At 30.1% G+C, this 24,402-nt stretch overlaps 1 protein-coding gene and 1 pseudogene across 1 annotated transcript; both read left to right on the forward strand.

Annotated features, from left to right (window-relative positions):
- Positions 1 to 8,712: 8,712 nt before the first annotated feature.
- Positions 8,713 to 16,263, forward strand: LOC110642668 (LEAF RUST 10 DISEASE-RESISTANCE LOCUS RECEPTOR-LIKE PROTEIN KINASE-like 2.4). The gene is made up of 3 exons (XM_058153878.1): positions 8,713 to 9,719; positions 12,970 to 13,008; positions 14,594 to 16,263. Exons 1-3 carry the CDS (start codon positions 8,924 to 8,926, stop codon positions 15,712 to 15,714), a joined length of 1,956 nt encoding a protein of 651 aa, XP_058009861.1. The 5' UTR covers positions 8,713 to 8,923; the 3' UTR covers positions 15,715 to 16,263.
- A 4,216-nt stretch (positions 16,264 to 20,479) lies between these two features.
- Positions 20,480 to 22,007, forward strand: LOC131182931 (PR5-like receptor kinase; annotated as a pseudogene).
- Positions 22,008 to 24,402: the final 2,395 nt, after the last annotated feature.

A 24,402-nucleotide genomic window follows, 5' to 3' on the forward strand; every position in this document is an offset into this window, starting at 1 on the left:
TAGTCAATATGCTCCCTTAACTTCTGAAAGTTAGGAGGGGTAAATTTTCGTGAATCACTCCCTCAATCTCTAAAAGCTAGTATAAATGTTGTCACTCTCTTGGGGTTCTCTTTTGAGGGTAAGAAAAGAGCTTTAATTTATGAGTTTATGCCAAATGGATCTTTTGACTAGTTCATATGCTCTAGAAATCCTTTGAAGAGTGGTGACAAATATTTGGGATGGGAAACTATGCCAAGGACTTAAGTACTTGCACCATATGTGCAACATAAGCATTGTGAATTTTAACATAAAGCTTCACAACATTCTACTTGATGACAATTTTTGTCCCAAAATTTTAGATTTTGGTCTTGCAAAATTATGCATAAGAAATGATAGTATTGTATCCATGTTAGATGCTAGAGGAACCATTGAATATATAGCTCCAGAAGTGTTCAGCAAAAATTTTGGTGGAATTTCATCCAAATCTAATGTTTATAGCTACAATATGATGTTTTTAGACATGGTTGGAGGTAGAGAGGAAGATGTTGGAGCATATCATACAAGTGAGAAATGTTTTCCATATTGGGTTTATAAACAACTTGAGCAAGGCAATAAATATGAATTTTTGGGTGAGATTTTCCATTGATGAGAATGAAATTGTTAGGAAATTGTCAATGATTGGCCTGTGGTGCGTTCAAATAATTCTGTCAAAAAGACATCCATGAGTAAGGTGATAGAAATGTTAAAAGGAAGCACAGAAGCCTTAAACATCCCACCAAAGCATTTTTTATAATGTCCTCAAAGATCTCCATCGCCCTCTTTTACTATGTCAATGACATAATGTTGAACCACTAATAATTTATATTCTAATTTTACTTTATTATTATTTAAAAATGCATACATACACACACACATATATATATATATATAATTTAGATAAAAATATTTTAAATTTATGTAAGTGAATTAAATTCTTACAAAATGATATCATTTTTGTATGAATTTATTCCTTTTAAAATAATTTATTTATTTTTTAACTAAAAGAATTAAATTTTAAAAATTTTAAACTTTCAAATTAATCAAACAGAAGTTGAGTTAAATTATTCGATTTTGCTTTAATTTCCAAATGTATCCCAAAGTTAAGAGACAAAAATATTCAAATGGCTATTTTTATAAAATTATTATTTTTTCTAATATAGAGTTGCCTACTTATTTTAATTTAAAAAAAAAAAAAACAAGTGATTGGCATATTCATCTTCCATTAATTGCAATTGGCTATAGGCTTATCCCTTGGAATAGCTGGAATTTTAATCATTTGTGCATTCATTTGTTGTTTCAAGAAGATTCCATCAGTTTCATCAATAATTTCCTTATAGAAGATCCTAAAGAATAATCAAGATCTTGAGACCTTTTTCAAAAACCATAGACCTCTAGTTGTAAAACATCATAGTTTTTCAGAAGTGAAGAAAATGACCAATTTGTTCAAAGATAAACTTGGCCAAGGAGGTTATGGCAACATGTGCAAAGGAAAGCTTTTTGATGGTTGCTTGTAGGAGTGAAAGTCTTGAATGCATCTAATGGAGAAGGGTAAGATTTCATCAATGAGGTTGCCAGCATTAGTAGAACTTCTCATATTAATGTTGTCACTCTCTTGGGGTTCTCTTTTAAGGTTAAGAAAAGAGCTCTAATTTATGAGTTTATGCCAAATGAATCTCTTCACAAGTTCATATGCTATAGAAGTCCTTAGAAGAGTGGTGACAAGCATTTGGGATGGAAAACTATGTACCAAATTGCTATAAGAATAGCTCAAGGACTTGAGTACTTACACCGTGGGTGCAACACAAGGATTGTGCACTTTGACATAAAGCCTCACAACATCTTTCTTGATGAAAATTTTTGTCCTAAAATTTTTGATTTTGGGCTTGCAAAATCATGCATCAGAAAGGATAGTATTGTATCCATATTAGAGACTAGAGGAACTATTGGGTATATAACTTCGGAAATGTTCAGTAGAAAGTTTGGCTGATTTTCATCCAAATCTAATGTTTACAGCCACAGTATGATAGTTTTTAACATGGTTGGAGGTAGAGAGGAAGATGTTGGAATAAATCATACAAGTGAGAAATATTTTCCACATTGGTTTTATAAACAACTTGAGCAAGGCAATAAATCTGAATTGTATGGTGAGATTTCTATTGACGAGAATGAAATTGTTAGGAAATCGACAATGATTGGCTTGTGGTGCGTTCAAACAATTTCGTCAAAGAGACCATCCATGAGTAAGGTGATAGAAATGTTGAAAGGAAGCACAGAAGCCTTAAACATCCCACTAAAGCCTTTTTAATATTGTCCTCCAATATCTCTATCATCCTCTTTTACCATATCAATGACATTGAACCACTAATAATATTTTTCTTTTTAGAGCATTAATTAGACATGTTTGGGAAGAAATGACACAACAAATTGAGTTAAACTTTCTCAATTTGTAAATTGAGTTAAACTTTCTCAATTTGTAAATTTATACTATGTTTATCTTTTGTTTAAATTTAGTTACTTTTATTGAAAAGGATAAGTAGCTAACAGAAAAATGACATAAGCTACCATAGTAAATAGCTACCATCTAAAGGTCATCTCCTTCTTCTTTCTTCTTCTTTTTTTTTATAAGCTTAAACAAACCTAAGGACTTGTAGTGTTAAGTGGAAAAAACTAGAGTCGAGATCCATTATCAAGATAAAAACATATAAAAAAAAAAATTAGCCTCTACAACACTTAGCAAAAGATCGATCAAAACCACAATTTGTCAAATAACAAAAGAACTCTAAGGCTAAAGAAAAGATGCAAGAGTTGAATCATCATCAAAACAATGGCCAAGATAAGAAAAATCAAGGACTAAAATATGATATAATAGAAAACCAGTAGCAAACTATACCATTTAAGAAATATACAAAAAGAAATGGCTGCCCTTGTTCAACTAATGCCGGCCCAAAACTCACCTAAAAATCATGTCTCATTCCCTTTAATCTTTTTCGAAAACTTTCCACCTAACTCTAGTGTAGAAGGACGTTAGAAGGCCTTCACCAAATTTGTTGCCATCCAAGACACCCATATCCCAAACAAACTAACCAAGAGAGAGCAAAGGTCAGTGTTAGTGGTATATCATCTTCTCCCTGTCTTTGACACTATCTAAACAGGGTCATTTAAGATTAGAGCATCCATTTCTAAGTATACAAGGGAAACTTAACTCCAGCACCATGATCTAAATTAAATGCATAGTAGGCCCTCTAGATAAAAAATCTACATAGTAGACAAGGTTCAAACATTGGCTTTAACATATGTCCAAGATGTCCAAGAGAATCTATGAATTCATAACACTAAGTTGTGGAAGCTGGTAACTATAAGATACCATATTTGATTGAGAAAGCGAACTAGGCTTGGCTCTCTAAGTCGGTAATAGGGGTTTTCAAAGACATTCATTCCTTAGATTGTTTGCAAGCGCGGTTAATGTCAGCGAGTATTTTTTTTATTGATGTGAAACCCTATGGACATAATATGCCTTTGCTAATCTTTGATAGTAAAGATATCATGAATAATTTCTTAACAAATTCATATGCCTAGCTTTAGAAATGGATTGAGGATGTTCACCCTTGGCAGTATTCTCATTCCATATCAAGTAGGTTAATCTAAATCAATTTTCATGGAGGCCCCCTCCATGCTTTCATTTGGCTTAGTAGCCATTTTGGCAAGTTCATTTCATTAGATAGTCCTACGAAGGCCAAATTTAGAACTTGTGTCAAACCTCATTGATAAGCCCCCTCTTCTCTTAACTTGGAAAAGCTTGAAGGCATTCCTAGTAAGTCTCGTAGTGTATCATCAATATCTCCTACCCTCTTGATCCTAACCCTTTAGCATTGGTACCCTTTGTTAAATCTTCTCTGCCCTCCCTGGTCCACTATTCCCATAATGCTATCAAGTTTTCTTGGTTCTCTAAGTAAAGAAGAATAAGGAAGCTTATTTATAACTTTCTTGACTTTGTTCCAAAGTTGCAGAAAATGGGTAAGCATAGGTGTAAAAAGCTAGGTCTCTCTAAGATGTAGAAGAAAAGGTCTACTTGTGCCCCTTGCTTCTTCAAGGATTCCCTGTCCAGTCCTTATAGAGTCACTACAGAGAGTGATATAGGCCATGCCATTTGTAAAATTTGTAAAAATCTCTCTATGGCTCAACCAAGTGAACCACCATTCAATGTGGTAGAGGAAACATAACAAACATTTAAAGTTGAGAAAATGTTAGGCCTTTCTTTCTTTGAACCTGAAGATAAAGTGATAGAATTTATGGTGGACCAGATCAGTTAAGAGATTAAAGCTTGGAAAAAGAATTCCCAAAGCTCGCTTAAAGCAATTAGTCTTGAAAATTTTACTTGCTAAAGTTTTTTGTCTAATATAGTAATCTAGGTCTCTTATCTCTCTATAATAGTTTGGGTTACTCTCTAGATCCTTTGGCTGCTATTAGGCTGTCAGGTTTGTTCTTATCTTTGATCATGTTTTACTATCAATGTTACCCTCTCTTGTTGTTAAAGTGTTGGTTTAACTCTGTCATTGTTCTTTGGTTTGCTGTTATATATTTCAAATTGTTATTATTCTATGGGCTTGTTGCGTGCTGTTGGTCATGGGTCTATGGTCCTATGCTTATGTTGTTTTGTCTTCTACATGGTCGTATTTTAGATCTGTCTCTTTAGGTTTTTACCTTTGGAGTCATGATTGAGTTGCTGCTATATTGGGAATAGGTTTGGAGTCATTAATTACAAGCTCAAAGCTATATTACCCATTAACCCTATTACGCTCAAGAGAACTTTTATATCAAACTATACATAATAAATATATTAGTTAGTCCTGCCAATCTCCTCTAGACATAACTTAATATATTTACTACTTTAACTACTACACCCAAAAGGGTGTCTTTAACAACAATGGGCTATAATCCCTTCCTCTTAAATTATGATCTTTCTTCACCTTAGGGCAAAGCATCATTCCCTTTATAAGATTGTAATGGGCAAGAGCCCCTCATTAATGGGCAAAGCCAAATCCTCAATAATTGGTAAAGCCCCTCTTTATAATGGATGACAGCCCCACAGCATGAGCTAAAAGTCACTCTCTTCAATGGGCAAAGCCAATCTCAATGGGCAAAGTCAAATAAACCTTTTACCATTCTCCTATTTATAATATTAATTTCCTTAATCCTAATCTAATTAGGAGGCCCACTCTATTTAGGAATAACACTAAAGTATGAGTTCTACTTTATTTAGGAAATATATCCCCATCTTATTGAGGAATATTTCTTCCACACAAATTGGGAAAAGGTCTTCCGGATCAACTAGGATTTTGAGTTATAAATCTAACAATCTCCACCTTTACACAAAATCTATCAACTATATCATACCTCATATTTGGTGTCTTCAATCTTCAAATCTCCATACTTGAGCTTAAACCCTTCAAATCATCAACCTTTTCAATCTTCATCTTGGGTGTAACTTGATTTTTTCTTCCAAAAATCTTATGGCATCAACTTTCTTGATTTAGCATCAAGAGCACCACTCAATTTTGACTCTCCACCATCACCATTGTTGCATGTGCAACTTTCTACATGTCGCAGTAGCTCTATCTTCAACCAAACTGACCAAGATCATCCCCGTGCTCTGATATCAATTATTGTGCACTGCAAAAGCGTGTAAACTATAAAAAAACAAAGTAAACATACAAAACACTAATATTATGTCGTTCACCCTCTCAACAAAGGGCTACATCCACGAGCATGTTATGTTCCACTATCATCAACAATAGATCATCAATTGCAAGTTTAAAGCTAGACTACCCATTAACATAATTATACCCAAGAGAACCCTTATATCAAACTACTCATAGTAAATATTAGTTAGTCTTCTTGGTCTCCTCTAGACATAACCCAATATATTTACTACTTTAACTACTACACCACAAAGGGTGTTTTCAACTACAATGGGCTATAATCCCTTCTTATTGGATTATGCTCTTATCCCAACTTAGGCCAAAGCGTCTTTCCCTTCATAGGACTGCAATAGGCGAGAGCTCCTCATTAATGGGCAGAGCCAAATCCTCAGCAATTAGCAAAGCCCCTCTTTATAATGGGCAATAGCCCCACACCATGAGTTGAAAGCCCCTCTCTTTAATAGACAAAGCTACTCTCCATGGGCAAAGCCAAATGACCTTTTCACTATTTTACTATTTATAATGTTAATTTCTTTAATCTTAATCTGATTAGAAGTCTCACTCAATTTAGGAATAACACTAAATAGGAGTTCTACTCTACATAGGAAATATACCTCTAATCTATTAAGGAATATTTCTCCTACTCAAGTTGGGAAAAGGCCTTCCAAGTCAACTAGGATTTTTGGTCATAAATCTAACACTTACATTAGTTGAATTGAACTACCACAATTTTGATGAGTTGGTTGTACAAGAAGACGTAAATGTGATGTATTATGATCTTAACCAGGAGAACTTCTTACTAGTTAACAAGGATGAGGGAGCCATGTTGAAGGCCACTGATAAGTGTGAATTGGACTTCATGGCAGAAGAAAGGTCCACTTATATTGAACAGTTGTTATTGATTGCCTAGAAGTTTAAAAGGAGTCCTTACAGCTATGTTTGGGCAACTGCAGGCAAGCTGCCAAAATCTTCAGAAGCATGTAGGTGCTGGTGGATATTGTTATCCAGCTATAGTAGCCTCAATGAAGAAAGGAGCACTTAAAATTGTATTTAAGCTTGAACATATTATAGAGTTTGTCAAATCTTGAATAGAATTAGGTGCTAGATGAAGCAAAGTAGTTAGTTAGTTAGTTCTTTATTTGTATATAGTTAATTCTTTACTTGTGTATTGCTTAAAAGACCTGATTGTAGTCTCAAGGCCATGAAAGATATCAATAAAAACTTGAGATATTTTTTCTCTCTCTATTTCTCTTCTATTTCCCTCTTCATTCTTAAATTCTCTATATTTTCTTTCTAGGAATTCTTGCTTCGTATGAGATCAGGGGGCTGAATCCTCTATTTTCAATATCATATGCCTTACAAATTAACATTTATAAATTCAGATTCATATGCCTAATGAATTAATAATAAAATGTCATCAGCATATTGGAGATGAGATATGGACAAACTAAAATTGGCGATGGACAGACCATATACAAGATGGAGATTGTATTACCCCAAATTTTTTATTCGGAAATATTTTCTTTTATTTCAAAATTTTTGAATTTTTTTATGATTTTTCAAATTTTTCTCAATATTATACTTTTATTTTATTTGTCACTGAGTATTTTGCGAAATTATTTGAGGCATTTAAAATTATTTAGTGGCTTATAAATTTTCTAGTAATTTTAAATTAATTAACTAAATTTTTTTTGTTTTATTTTTTCGTCTCCTTCCATATCAAATATATCCTTCCTAAAATTCCTGTTCATTGCATATTGGCGCGGAAAGAGGTCAAGTTTTCCCTGGATTTAATTATCTGCACGATTAGTGTATCGCTAATTTTACACGTCACTGCGGGGAAATAGTAATCGCGACCTTGGAGGAAAAGATATATATGCTTTTGTCTTATAGTGCATATAGACAAGGGTTTAGCAAGTTTTTTCGGGAGAGTAGGAAGGAAAAATGGTATATTATATACGCGATACGTCTACTGAGATATGTAATAATAAAATACCTCAATTAAGAAATATATAATAATAAAATATCTAAATTTTAATTTATAGTATTAAATTTTATTTTATAAGTTAAGTAATATAAAATTTTTTTATGGCCATAAATATATATATTTATTTTTTGTTGACATGTTACTTGCTTAATTAAAAAAAATATATTTTTTCTCTATTAATTTGATATTTATCAAAAAAATAATTAATTAAAAATAATATTTTAAAATAATTTCTCTCTAATTTTTCTCTCGTTTATTCTAATTCAAATTATACATATGAGTATAAAATCGATTTACTTGAAGCTACTAATTGATAAAATTATAATTTTTTTAATTTGATAAATGTCACGCTAATATAAATAATTTAAAGATTGACTACTAAAGGTCACTAAAAATTTTATGTTGCTTAAATAAAAGATCAGTGAATTTAATATTATAAATTATAATTTAAATATTTTATTATTACAAGAGGTGTCATTTGTGTAATTATAAGAGGGAAAAAAAAAGTGAAATTGAGTTCTCATTTACTAGCAATGTTTCTTGTCAAAAGAAGTAACGGTCACTATTTTTGGAAGAAATCGCCTTCCCATCACTTTCAATTCCTGGAAAAATGAGAGTTTTTTTTTTTTTTTTTGAAATTAAATGAGAGTAATTGTTTTAACAATTTATCTCCATTTAAACCCCATTTTTCTTGCTAATCTCTGTTGGAATTGAACAATCTCCTCTTATTTTTATTTTTACTAAAAAAAATGGGTGCCCATGTCTTCCTGCTGCCCCAAGTGCACTCCATCGTCACCCTCTTCTTTCTCCTAGTCTTTGTTCCAACATCTTATTGTGAAGGTGATGAGTATTATAGTCAGTGCTTCACCCCATTCAAGTGTGGACACCTGTCAAATCTTTCTTATCCTTTCTGGAGCGATGAGCGACCTGAAATCTGCGGTCCTTCTACCAAACAAATCATCAAAGTCTTGGTCAAATTAAATGCCATTTCTATCTCCTAAGCATAATTCATAATTCCCAAAGGGACTCATTTCTTGCCACTTGATTTACATTATATGTATTATAATAGGACGGGAGGAAGAAGTGTAGCAGCCTTCTTGTCCTATCTCTTTCATTTCTTTGAAAAAAGATACTTTAGATTTATTTTACAATATATTACCATCAAAACCCCCTTCTCTTACCATTCCTTCTCTCCTTCATCTTATCTGAGGAAAAAAAGATGGGTGCCCGTGTCTTCCTGCTGCCCCATGTACACTTCATCATCACCTTCTTCTTTCTCTTAGTCTTTGTTCCAACATCTTATTGTGAAGAAGATGAGTTTTATAGAGAGTGCTTCACACCATTCCAGTGTGGAAACCTGCCAAATCTTTCTTATCCTTTCTGGGGCGATGAGCGACCTGAAATCTGCGGTTATCAAGGATTCAGGCTCCGGTGCCAAGAAGGTCCGTACCCTGTTATAACTATAAATGATCAAGAATTTTATGTGAAGTTCGTGAATCAATCCGAAAGAGTGATGATCATTTCTCGAAAGGATTTATCGCAAAATGTTTGTCCTCCTGGTGTTGCTGAGATTCTTAATACAACTCTGAACGATACTCCGTTCAGTTATGTGCCGGAGTATGAAAACGTAAGCCTATTCTACAATTGCTCAAACGAGGCTACGAAGGTACCCACTTTATACAAAATTCCGTGTTCTGTAAATGGCGAACAACGGGATGCATTTTATGCAACTGATTGGCTTTTGAGCAAGTGGAACCAAGACCCCTCAGATTGTAACATCCGGGTAGAAGTTACAGTTCCAAAGGTGGATGTTGAACAACTTATTAGTGGTGGAATGGAAGCTTTAAGTAACGCTTTGAGAGAAGGTTTTAACGTAACGTACATGTTTGATACAATTCCAATGTGCTATGAATGTGTGCATTCGGGTGGGATATGCGGCACCGACTCTTCTACTTTCCGCTTCACTTGTCTTTGCCGTGACCAACCCTATCCTTATAATTGTCCAAAAGCAAAAGGTACGCATAACATTACTCATCTAAATAAAAAAAGTGTTTTCCACCATATGATTTATTGTTCTGCCTGAAGAGTTAGTGAATACTATTAGCATAGCCATAATCATCCACAAAAATTAGATAAAATGTGGATTCATATGTGCATATTCTGATTAGAAATAGACCATAACGTATTCTATCTAAAGGTGTAAACAATCAACTCGAACTGAGTTTTAAAGAGTTTAAACTTGTTTCATCAAAAATTTTTCAAATTTGAGTCGAACTTGAACTTAACTCGTGTCAAACTCGAGCTGAATATCTATAAGTTTAAATTTGACTTGTTTCAAAAAATGAATTCTAAATGAGTTGAGCTAAACCGAGCTTCTTTTTGAATCGAATATTGTGTAACTCGGCTCATTTAGTGAATTTAAGTTCATAGCTATGAAATTTGATCTACATAATTTAATTAGCTTTCTTATAAAAAAATTTAATTTTCATAAAAAATTAAATTTAAATTACAAATAACTATATTTAATAAATATATTTTATATATTGATTATATCATAATTTTAAACAATATATTATTTTTAAAATATTTTTAAATAAAATAATAAATATTTATAATATATTGAAATATAATAATTAATATAAATATTTTTACAAACGAATCTATTCATGAGTTAACTTGCCAATTTGTAAATAAGTCGACTCGTAAGCTTTAACGAGCCGAATGCTACTAAGTTTGAACTTGACTCGTTTATTAAATGATTCTAAAAATAAAATTTAAACTTGATCATTTTTTAAATGGATTGAACCGAATCAAACTTTCAAATCGAATTTCAAACAGCTCACAATCAGATTAATTTGTTTACAACCCTATTCACATCTTCGCTTTTTCATTAGCAGTGAGCACTACACACCTAGTGTCTCTGTCTCACAAAGCTTTTTCTGGGACAAGGGGAAGCAACAGCCCCAAGGAATTTCAAAAATTTTTTTAACATTATTATATGGAAAGTTAAATCCCAATTTTTTTTAATTATAATGAGTTTATATATAATTTTTAATTTGATTTAATAATACAATTATTCTAAGTTGTGCATAGAAAAAAAAAGCTTTGATGAAACTCTTGCTCAAGTTCCACGTTTACTTTCAAGTTTGAACCTGTCAACAGTCTATGGGAGAAACCTGTCAACAGTCTATGAGAGAAACAACTTGGAATCTTCAAGGAACGTAAGATGCATTAATTAAGCCCTTTAACTTTAAAAAAAAAATTAAAAGGTTAGTTGTCAAAAAAGCTCATTAAGTTTGTCAATTTTTATAATTAAATTTTATAATTTACATAATTATCAATTAAATCTTAACATTTGATTAATATCTCAAATTGATTTGACCATCAATAAACCATTAATATATTTCAACAAATAAGAAATTACAAGTTAAATTTTATTATACTTTTTATTTTTATCAACACTTCAACTTTATTCTGTAAATAATCAATTATTAGATCATTTTAATTATACTGTTTACTAAGTTGCATCCATTTCTCAGTGATTTGTTATTAATTTTCTCAAACTCTATAATTTTCTCCTTAAGAGCATTTTTTTATTGAAGTAAATGTGTCAATAGCTTCTTCTCTAGCCATTATATGGTGGATCAAACAACTGAAAAAAAAAAAATAGTCATTCTCTTTGATCAATTGTTCATTAATATCAGTTATCAACAAACTTATAAAGTATAACTCCCAACCAAAATAGTCAAAACAAATGTCATTACAATTACTTATCAAGTATCACATACTAACAGTCAAGTCAATTTAAGACATCAATCAATTATGAGTATTTAATTGATAATTATACAAACTTTAGGATTTAATTGCAAAATTAGATAACTTCATAGTTTTTTTACCATTAACCCAAAATCAAATAAGTGTTTCATATTTTTAAAGCTAGATCAAATAAGCTCTTAAGGACAAATAAGCTATTGAGAACAAATAAGCTATTTAATTTTAAAAAATGTATTAAAAAAATTAAACTATAATTTACTTTTAATATAAATCTAGCCAAGCCCATTGACAAAAATCTTCTAGTACACTAGGTTCTCATCAACAATTTGCGTATTTTCTAGTACACCACAAACTTGTCTAATATGTCCAGCTTCACTTGTGAAAAACCAAAAGGCATGGATAAAATTATCAAACCATATATGATTTATTGTTGTTGGTGATCGAAGGGATAGGAAGGACTATTAGCATATGGTAGATTGCGGACAAATTGTTTAATGTTTGGGTAATAACAGCAAGAACAGTGCACATTCTGATTAGACTGCACATATAGCATTAGCGTATGAATTGCCATCATTAGGAATCCAGTTAGGCCTTGCCTTGCCTTTCCTTTTTCGGTAAAATCTGAATCTATTGCCTGTGATCAGCTCTGTTCATTAGCATAAGAGTCTACTTTCTTCAGTTCTGCCCATTTTATCATTCAGAAAATTTTTAAGAAAAAATACGAGTTGAATATCTTGTTTGCTTTCTACGTGTACTTTGAAATTTGAACCTGTCAACGGTCCATGAGAGAAAGAGCTTGGAATCTGCCTTTGTTGACTTCTCTGCAACTGAACCTAGGCCTTTGTGGAATTTTATATATTTTTTCATAAAAATAAATTGATTTTAATTTTTTTATAAAATTTATTAAATTTCGATTTAACTTTATAAAAATCAATATAAATATAAATTAAAAGTTTTCAACTTAACTTATTAGCCTATTAATTATTTTATAAATAAAATTATTTTATTTTATTAATTTTTAAAAAAAATTTAAATGCATAAAAAGTATTTAATTATTCACTCGGTTTTCACCTCGTCTCTTTTCTCATTTTTTATTCATCAATATTCATTAATTATATAATTTTATTTATAAAATATTCATTAATTATATAATTTTATTTATAAAATAATTGAGAAGTTAATAAATTAATTTAAAAATTTTTAATTTTTATTCACAATAATTTTAAAATTAAATTAAAATTATATAAATTTTATAAAAAAATTAAAATTTAATAATTTTTATAAAAATAATCATATATATTTATCCCAGTATTACATGTGATAGGTATACAGTCATTTGATTGCAAAATCCATCATTTCATGAAGAAAATTCCAGGTGCTTGGAATCTTCAAGGAGTGCAACATGCTTGAATTTAGGCGCGATTGTATATATATATATATATATATATCTTAAAATTCTATGATTTATAGGTGTATGCTGTTCTGTTGTAGGCAACGGTGGTTCGAATGTGATTCAGAAGATTGTTATTGGTATGATGCTTCCCATTATTATTATTTTTTTAATCCCATTTATAATGATTTTTATGCTTATTCAATTCAATTTAATCTGCTTAAAAAATTTTAATTCAAAAAACAAATTTTAAAATGATAAAATTTATTTAAATTATATTACTTAAAATAATTAAAAATAAAACAAATGTGTCTATATTCAAATTTTAAATTATTATTATTTATAAACAAATACGATTTAAGAGTACTTTATTTTTTCATATAAAAAATTTCACTAAACAAATTAAATTCTTAAAAAATATATATATTTATATGAATTTATTTTCTTAAAATAAATTATTTATTTTTTTAACTAAAAGAATTGATTTTAAAAATTTTAAACTTTTTATTCATCAAAATAGAATTCTATTGAGTTAAATTCATTTTTATTTTAATTTCCAAACATGTCCTTAAGTTAGAGGCAAAAGTTTTTCGATCATCTGTTTCTTTTAATTATTATTTTTTTCATATAAATTTGTTAATTTATTTTAATTTTAAATAAAACTAATTTAAAAAGAAAGTAGGAAGTGTAACTCAATTTTTATACAAAAAAAAAAATGAGAGGATGACATGTTTAATGACGATAAAATTAATCTTGTTTAAACCATTAAATAATAATGGTAAAAATTTTCCCATAATTTTTTTTTTAAATCAACAAATCAAATATTATGACAAATTTTCTTTGGAATAATACTCGACTTCACTGTTGTTATTTGCTATATATATTTATAATTTTTACTTTACTTTTAATTTTTTTTTATTTAAATTAACTTAAAATTTTAAATTTAAGCTCAATTTAACTCAAAAATAAAAAATTTATAACTCATGCACCACAGCTTAAGTTAGTTTTTTATTCATATTTTTTAATATTTTTTATTGTTAATAAATTACTTAATTATTTTTTAATGTTATCTAATTAATTATAATTTATTACTTTTCACATTATTTTATATTTTTACTTTTTTAATTTTTACTAATTATATGAAAATACAAAATAATTTTTTTTTTAATTTTTAACTATTATAATGATTTTAATTTTATATTTTAATTAATTATATGGACCAAAAAATATTATTTCTTGTATTTTTTATTTTAATTAATTATAATTATTTTCAATTAATTATATGAAAATATATAAAGAATATTTTTATTTAATTAGTAATGTGAAAATATAAAAATAATATACTTTCTATTTTTAATTAAATCAGTTATAAAGTATAAAATAATATTTTAATATTTTAAAAAAATAAATATTTAAACAGTTGGTGTGTGAATTTCAATTAAAGAAGGAAGGATTGATTTGAATTTAAATTGAAAAAGCTAAAATAAGGCTAAATTGGACATCCGTAATAAATTGTATTTCAATTTTCATTCCTCAATTATGTTTGAATCAAGAAATTCTTTTTTTAAAATTCTAAGTTGGAAATTAAATTATCATTATTTAAGAATCTATAAATTTTAAATAGTTAAGAAAATAGCTAATAATTTAATAATGGTAAGTTTTTCTATGATCGCTTCTTCTACATAGCTACGTGATACATCTCCCATTAATTGCAATTGGCTGCAGGCATAACTGTTGGAGTAGTTGGAATTTTAATCGCCTGTGCATTCAATTTTTGTTTCAAAAAGATTCCTTCAGTTTCATCAATAATTTCCTTACAGAAGATCGTAAAGAATAATCAAGATCTCGAGGCCTTTCTTAAAAACCATGGGCATTTAGCTGTAAACAGGTATAGCTTTTCAGAAGTGAAGAAAATGACCAATTTGTTCAAAGTTAAACTTGGCCAAGGAGGTTATGGCAGTGTGTACAAAGGAAAGCTTTTTGATGGTCGTCTTGTAGCAGTGAAAGTCTTAAATGCATCTAAAGGAGAAGGACAAGAATTCATCAATGAGGTTGCCAGCATTAGTAGAACTTCTCATATTAATATTGTCACTCTCTTGGGTTTTTGTTTTGAGGGTCAGAAAAGAGCTCTGATATATGAGTTTATGCCAAATGGATCTCTTGACAAGTTCATATGCTACAAAAGTCCTTTGAAGAGTAGTGATCATCATTTGGGATGGGAAACTATGCACCAGATTGCTATAGGAATAGCTCAAGGACTTGAGTACTTACACCGTGGATGCAACACAAGGATTGTGCACTTTGACATAAAGCCTCACAACATTCTTCTTGATGAAAATTTTTGTCCCAAAATTTCTGATTTTGGGCTTGCAAAATTATGCACCAGAAAGGATAGTATTATATCCATGCTAGAGGCTAGAGGAACTATTGGGTATATAGCTCCGGAAGTGTTCAGCAGAAACTTTGGTGGAGTTTCATCCAAATCTGATGTTTATAGCTATGGTATGATGGTTTTAGACATGGTTGGAGGCAGAGAGGATGATGTTGGAACAGATCATACGAGTGAGAAATATTTTCCACATTGGATTTATAAACAACTTGAGCAAGGCAATAAATCCAAATTGTGTGGTGAGATTTCCATTGAAGAGAATGAAATTGTTAGGAAATTGACAATAATTGGCCTGTGGTGCATCCAAACAATTCCATTAGAGAGACCATCCATAAGTAAGGTGATAGAAATGCTAAAAGGTAGCATAGAAGCCTTAAACATCCCACCAAAGCATTTTTTATCTTTCCCTCCAAGATCTCCATCATCCACTTTTACCATATCAATGACAAATTGTTGAAAAACTTTTTTTTTTTGCTTTTTGGTGCATTAATTAGACATGTTTAGGAGGAAGTGACCTAACAAATTGAGTTAAACTTTCTCAATTTGAAAATTTATATGGTATTTATCTTTTATTTGTATGGTCCTTCAAAGAGAAAGGGAATAACCTGAGTCAAATTGCATCATCAGAAACTCTATTTATCTTTAACATATCACTGATCTCAAGAAAGTGTGCTAGATGCACATGTGGACTTTCACTTGGACTTCCCCCAAATTGTAATTGTTGTACCATCAGACACAGTACAGGCTTCAATTCAAAATTATTAGCTTCTACTCTTGGTCTTGTGATTCTTGGCATGAAATCCCCAATGTTAGGATAGGCGTAATCCTTCATAGAACAGTTGTTATTATTGTTGGCCATTTCTTCTTGTAGTTGCCCTTACTCTTGTGCTATTTCTTATTGTTGTTGAGCTTTAAATTCAGTTTTTCTCCTCTTAGCTTCTGCTCTTAAAGCTCTTACTGTCTTTTCTATTTCTAGATTAAAGAATAAATTAATTTCTTCACTTTTTGTCCTTCTCATAAAATAAAAGTACTTGAAAAACAAACTAACCAAAATTTCAAAGTAAAATGGTAAAAGAAATTAAAAATAAAATAAAATGCCCAAATTAACCAAACAAACAATCGTTCAATATCAAACAAAAATTAAATCTCCGGTAACGGTGCCAAAAACTTGATGCTTGTCTCCACGAGTATACGGGTCGTACCAAGTAATAGAGTGATGAGTCAAGTATCGTTCCCATGAGGATTTGTTGTTTGAGTACCAAACTATGAATAAAGCGATTATTTGGGCTAATGATTGAAGAATAAATGGTAAATGTAAATGAGCAAAGTAAATTGATGAATCTAATTGAAATGGGTAAAGAGCAAGCAAATAAATTCTAAATCTAGATGCAATTGAACTAAATTAATAATAGATAATTTAAATCAAAGTCTAATTATGATAAAAATAATTTCAAAGTTGGGGGTTTATGCATAAATTAATTGTGATTTGTCTTGGGTATTCCAAATTTAAGGGAAAATAGAGTTTGAAGGTAATTGATTCTAAATTCCCTTGATATCTTTTTCAAGTAAACCAAAGTGTGTTCTAAAATAACCAAACCTACTTTCGTATGACATTTTATTACTTTAAAACCCATTAAGTTTTGTAACCAATCATTAATTCCTCTTAAAACCCTAGTTTATTTCTAAATCTAGGTAGTTTTAAGTTCCAATCCTTAATTATCTATCAATGACCTTCACCTTTCGGTCTTTCAATCAAAGATTTAACACAATACCCAATGGGTACCAATATTAGGCAAGTAAATCAAGCACACAAGGAAGGAATCAAAACTCATACTTATATAAAATACGGAAATAACCAGTCTAAATTCACAAATTAATCTAAAACATATTTCTCAACTCTGAAATCAAAAGAGTTTACTCACTCATGTTGGTATTTACAAGAAAAATTGATGGAAAAGTAAAGAAAAACATGATAAAAGAACTAAAACTAGAAAAACCCAGGTAGAAGAACCAAAAACTCTGATTTCGAGAGCTTCCAAAGATGGTTGCTGCAGCTCCTCTTCCTCAGAAATGATGGCGTCCTCCTCCTTCTCTATATTTGTAAATTTTCTTTCCTTTTGTTTCTTATTGTTTCCTCTTGTGGCAAAAATTAGAAAATGATCCTTTTATATGGTCCCAAAAGTTGCCCTTAAAATAGATGAGAGCCAAGGAGTGGATAGAAAATGAGGTGCAGAAATATCCAAGTCAGCAGAGTTATTCACGTTTTGGACAGTCTGCTTAGGGTACTGCTTACCCTAAGCAACTCCTTCAGCAATTTTCGGCCTGTGGTTGCGCTGTCTGCTTAAGGTTAAGTAGACCCTCAGCAAATCTTGGCAAATTTGGAATAAAATGAGTTTTTCTGCTCATGCTTAACTTTCAGCTTGACCTGTGTTGCACCTGAAGCACTGCTGCTTACCCTAAGCAGGATCTCAAGCAATTCTCAGTAGGTCTTGGGATGAAAGCTTGAATGTGTAGGATTTAAGCTGTGCTTGACTTGCGGCTTAAGGTTAAGCAATATGACATATCCTGAGCAGTATCATAAGCAAAGTCTCAAGTAAATTTCGGCTAACTTGATCTTTCAAGGCTTGATTTCTTCAATTTTCTTCCATGCTTAGGGAACTCTAAATTTCTTCAAACAACTTCCTAATGCACTCATTGACCCTCAATTTGCCACAAAAACCTATAAAAAATAGTAAAATTATAAAAATCAAATATAAAGTAACTAAAGTTAACAAATAAGCTAAAATAAAGCTAAAAATATAAAATATACTAAAATATAAGGGCAAAATAGATACAAAACTACCCTAAAATGCCTATATGAAATGAGTGCAACAGGCATGCCAAATCGCTGCTTCTTTGTGAAATTAATTCTACTCAATTTACACATTTTAAAAACACGTATGGCCTTTCTTCACGTGTGAACTAGATACAAGTGTTCTAGGGATGCGTATGATCCCAATGTGAAATAAATGTGTGCCAGTTTGACTTCTAAACATAATGATTAATAGGAAAGAAAGGACCCAATCTTCCCTTAGTTTACCTAACTCCACCAGGATGCGCTTCGTTAGGATATCCACTCATTTAGCTTTTATGAGAATGGATAAGACTTAATTGTTTGAGAAAACTTGATAGGAGGCTTGTGCATTGAAAAGTAAAAGTGTACTTGAAAAGTAAATTGATCATTGTGAAAAATGTAAATGTTGCGTTAGAAAAGTAAATTGAGCACTTGATTGAAAATTAAATATGTTCATTGGAAAATTAAATTGAACGCTTTGCAGGAAAAGTATATTTGTGCATTAAAAACGTAAATTGATTGCTTTATAAAAAAGTAAATTGATCGCTTGGAAAAATAAATCTGCACATGAAAAGTAAATAATCGCTTGACAGGAAATTAATAATTGCTTGAAAAGTAAATTGAACATTTAAAATTAATTGGACTAATTGTTGAAAGGAAATATGGACAAGAAAGCTATAATTTGTATTGAAAATTGAAAGACTGCTTACAAGAATTGAAATATGTGCAAGAAAAATGTAAATTGATCACTTGAATTAAAACACAAAAGACCGATTGCTTGGCTGAAAAAATAAAAAACTACTTGAAAATGTAAAGATTGTTGAATTAGAGAAAATTTGAGTTAAGATATTGTGTCTATCAGGTATTGATTAATTGGTTGTGTGTGTTTTTCTCCAGCCCAGTATGTCAATTTATTGCAAAATCTTGCTTGGTAACCAAGTTGGGTGGTTACCACCTTCTCCACTAGTAGTCACTTTCTTCTCACCACTACTTCATTTTCACAACTTGCAACAACCACTTGTAACCGCCCACAACTCCCACAACCACCCACCCACACTACTTTCTCTACTTGCCCACTACTCTACTTCCATGCTTATCTTCAGTAGATATTTTTAGACACTGAATAAATAACACCCATTTATACAGATAATTATTTAATTGGACTAACTCCACATAATTAATATTCATTGATTGTTGGTCTTCTGTCAGCTTAAACTATGAGCTTGATCATATTAAATTGATAATTTAATTTAATATTCAGACCATTAATTTACTGAAGCTTAAAAAAATTAAAATTAAATTGTGATGTAAACACAAACCATATGTTTTATTGTTGTTTGTGAAGAACCACTAGCGTATGGTAAATCGAGGACATATTGTTAATTAGGTAATAAGAGCAGGGGCAGTGCATATTTTAATTAGACCATAACGCATTCTCATCTTTGCTTTTTCTTAGCTTTTTCTGGAACATGAAGCAATGACCCCTAAGAATTTCAAAAGAATTCTTTTAACATTAGTATATGAAAATTTAAATTATAATTTTTTTTTTCATTTCAATGATTTTACATATAATTTTTAGTTTGCTTTAAAAGTACAATTAATCTAAGCTTATACATAGACAACAGCTTAGATGATAGCCTTGTTTAAGTTCCACGTTTACTTTGAACTTGTCAACAGTCTATGGGAGAAGCAGCTTGGAATCTTCAAGGAGGGTAGCATGCATTAATTTAACACACTTTTCAGCCTAAGGGTCGTCAACAATAAATAAATAAATAAATTTTAGATGGGGTTGATCTATGCATAAAGCATTACCGTGAGGTTGACATCAGGAAGCTTAAATTCTATGATTTATCTTGTTTTGTTGTAGGCAACGGTCGACCGAGTTGCCTCTGAAGGTTGTTATTGGTATGATGCTTCCTTTTTTTTTAACATTTAGAATGATTTTTATGCTTAAAATTCAATTCAATTCAATTTAATTTAATTAAAAATAATTCAAATTAATCATTTTAGAATAAATTTTAAAGTGATAGTTAAAATTTATTTAAATTATATTACTTAAAATAATTAAAAACTAAATTAAATATGTTTATGTTCTAATTTTAGTTTATTTTTATTTATAAAAAAAAATATGATTTAGATAAGAGCATTTAAAATTTTTAATATAAAAAAAATTCATTAAATAAGTTAAATTTTTAAAAAATATCATATCACATTTATATGAATTTACTTTTTAAAATAATTTATTTATTTATTTATTAAAAAAATTGAATTTTAAAAATTTTAAACTTGTTATGGACCAAATAGATATTCAGTTGAGTTAAATTCATTTTTATTTTAATTTCCAAACATGTCCCTAAGTTAGAAACAAAAATGTTTCAAATGGCTATTTCTTTAAAATTATTATTTTTTAATATAAATTTGCCACTTTATTTTAATTTTAAATAAAACTTATTTAAAAAAAAAAGAAATTAAGTAGTGTAACTCAATTTATATACGCAAAACTAGGAGGGTGATATGCTTAATGACCACATTTATATATCTTATTTAAACCATCAAATAGTAATGCTAAAACTTTTTCCATAATTTTATTTTTCAATTCAACAAATCAAAATATTATAATAAATTTTCTTTCTCAATTATCTTTGAATCAGGAAATTTTACTTTAAATTCTAAGTTGGAAATTAATTTATCAATATTTCAATAAATTTTAAGTAGTTAAGAAAATAGCTAATAATTGTAAGGTTTTCTATAATAACCTCCCCTACCTAGCTACCTAATTCATTTCCAATTAATTACAATTGACTACTGACATAATTCTTGAAGTAGTTGGAATTTTAATCACCTGTGCATTCATTTTTTGTTTTAAGAAGATCCCATCAATTTCATCAAATATTTCCTTACAGAAGATCATAAAGAGTAATTAAGATCTCGAGGCCTTTCTCAGAAACCATGGACCTCAAGCTATAATAGGTATAGCTTTTCAGAAGTGAAGAAAATGACAAATTAGTTCAAATATAAACTTGGCCAAGGAGGTTATGGCAGCGTGTACAAAGGAAAGCTATTTGATGATCGTCTTTTAGCAGTGAAAGTCTTGAATGCATCTAAAGGAGAAGGACAATAATTCATCAATGAGGTTGCTAGAATTAGTAGAACTTCTCATATTAATGTTGTCACCCTCTTGGGTTTTTGTTTTAAGGGTCTGAAAAGAGCTCTAATATATGAGTTTATGCCAAATGGATCTCTTGAAAAGTTCATATGCTACAGAAGTCCTTTGAAGAGTGGTGATCATCATTTGGGATGGGAAACAATGTACCAAAATAGGAATAGCTCAAGGACTTGAGTCCTTACACCGTGGGTGCAACACAAGGATTGTGAATTTTGACATAAAGCCGCACAACATTCTTCTTGATGAAAATTTCTATCCTAAAATTTCTGATTTGGGGCTTGCAAAATTATGCACCAGAAAGGATAGTATTGTATCCATGTTAGAGACTAGAGGAACTATTGGATATATAGCTCTGGAAGTGTTCAGCAAAAACTTTGGCAAAGTTTCATCTAAATCTGATGTTTATAGCTATGGTATGATGGTTTTCGACATGGGTGGAGGTAGAGAGGAAGATGTTGGAACAAAACATACAAGTGAGAAATATTTTCCACATTGGGTTTATAGACAACTTGAGCAAGGCAATAAATCCAGATTGTATGGTGAGATTTCTATTGAAGAGAATGGAATTGTTAGGAAATTGACAATAATTAGCCTGTGATGCAACCAAAAAATTCCATCAAAGAGACCATCCATGAGTAAGGTGATAGAAATGCTAAAAATTAGCACAGAAGCCTTAAACATCCCACCAAAGCATTTTTTATCTTCCCCTCTAAGATCTCCATCATCCTCTTTTACCACATCAATGTCATAGTGTTGAAAAGCCTTTTTTTTTTTTTTGTGTGTGCATTAATTAGACATGTTTGGGAGGAAATGACCCAATAATTTAGTTGAACTTTCTCAATTTGAAAATATGTATGGTATTTATCTTTTATTTGAAATTATTTTTATTAAAAAGAAACTAGATTTTGGACTTACAAAATATTGATTGAAAAAAAAAAAAAACTAGCTAACACAAAATTGAGATAAGCTACCCTAGTAAGTAGCTTTTGAAACCATATTAAGGTTCCCTTTAAAAAATATAAAATAGCTGAAACAAATCTAAAGACTTAGTAGACAATATAAACACATCATCAAATTAAATATCAACCTTGTACGAGACTTAGCAGAAGATCGACCAATACCACAATTTATTGAATAATAATGATTGACAGGCTAAAGAAAAGATGACAATAATGTGATGCATCAATCAATCTAATCGTGCAACAAAATTAGATTGTCTACCCACCCCTTGTTTGGAAAGACTATTAGCAACAAGATAGATCTCCCTTAAAAAGTGACTAAAAATAGAAACAAGAAGCTGATCCTTACGTTTTCTATGCCATATTTAACGATATTAGTTGTTATTTATTTTAGTAGATGTTAGCTATTTTACTAGTTATTAATTATTAAATATTAGTTGTTAGTGGTTAGTTATTTATACAATGATTTAAAGCATAAGTATTTAGTAAAAATAGTTTTTGAATTAGTTGGTAAATATAATAAAAAAAAATAGTATTATCTTATTGTCCCTAGTCAATACACTCCCTCAACCTCTGAAAGTTAGGAGGGGTAAATTTTCGTGAACCATTCCCTCAATCTCTAAAAGCTAGTACAAACATTATGCCATCGAATAATATAAATAAGAGAGGTAGTGCTTTGACTAACACTACCTTCAAAGTTGTTGCCGAATGGGGCCTATATCATTAAAATTTTGTTGGAATTGTTGAAATTTTTTACTTGAACTACAGTTAGATTAGCATATATAATTATCTTTTGTTATGAAAAGCTACAATCAAATGTTGGTATAAAATAGTGATGCTATCCATTTTAGGGAATGGTTTTTAGGAGAAAATTAGGTTAGTTGTTGACTAATGTACAATCTATTATTGATTTGGGTTACTATATAAGTAACAAAGCTTAATGAAATATTTCTTGTGAGGACATTTTGCTGAAATCTTTTTTTTTTCTCTCTCCATTTTTCTAGCTTCAATTTCTTTTCTTTTGCTATCAACCCTTCGATTTTCACAACATGATATCAGATTATTATTGATATTAGAGAACCTAATTAGAGTTTATTCTTGTTATTAAAGCATGGCTACAAATGTTTCACTTCCAATGCCTTCGGTATTCAATTAAAGCTTTTCTCATAGCATATAATCTATGGAAGATAGTTGAGAAGAGCTATGAGCCAACATCACTTCCAGACAACCCCATTATTGTTCAAATAAAGAAGCAAAAGGGAAGAATCGACAACAAATTTCAAAGCACTAAAGAAAAAGATTCGGAAAGATGTGCTTCGTTAAAGTAAAACAACTCAGCAAAATTAGAGAGATGTGCTCTGAGACAATTAATCAAATCAGAAAATTGAAGAATTAATGCTCCAAAATGAAAATTTGTAACTCCAGCAAAAATCTCATTAAAGAGAAAAGTTGGAGTTGTTCAAATTTTTACTTGAAATAAAGTTAAATTATCAAATGTAATTTATCTTTTGTTATGAAAAGTTGTAATCAAAGGTTTATAGAAATTAGTGGCGCTCCCTATTTTAGGGTCTGGAAGAAAATTAGGACAATCTACTATTAGTTTGAGTTGCTATAAAAGCAACAAAGCTTAAAATATTTCAAGTGAGAACATTTTACTGAAATTTCAACTCTATTTTTTCTCTCCATTTTTTCAACTTTAGTTTATCTTCTTTTGTCATCAACCCTTTGATTTTCACAACAAAATATTCTATAGCCTCCATGGCCTATCAACCCTTGGTGAATTAATCTATTATTAATTAGAAGAAAATTAGGTTAGTTGTTGACTAATGTACAATCTATTATTGATTTGGGTTACTATATAAGTAACAAAGCTTAATGAAATATTTCTTGTGAGAACATTTTGCTGAAATCTCAATTTTTTTTCTCTCCATTTTTCTAGCTTCAATTTCTCTTCTTTTGTTATCAACCCTTCGATTTTCACAACTTGGCATCAGATTATTATTGATCTTGGAGGACTTAATTAGAGTTTATTCTTGTTATTAAAGCATGGCTACAAATGTTTCACTTCCAATGCCTTCAATATTCAATAGAAGCTTTTCTCATAACATATAATCTATGGAAGATAGTTGAGAAGAGCTATGAGCCAACATCACTTCTAGACAACCCCATTATTGCTCAAATAAAGAA

The sequence above is a fragment of the Hevea brasiliensis genome, chromosome 9 (assembly GCF_030052815.1).
Source record: "Hevea brasiliensis isolate MT/VB/25A 57/8 chromosome 9, ASM3005281v1, whole genome shotgun sequence".
NCBI classification, from domain to species: domain Eukaryota; kingdom Viridiplantae; phylum Streptophyta; class Magnoliopsida; order Malpighiales; family Euphorbiaceae; genus Hevea; species Hevea brasiliensis.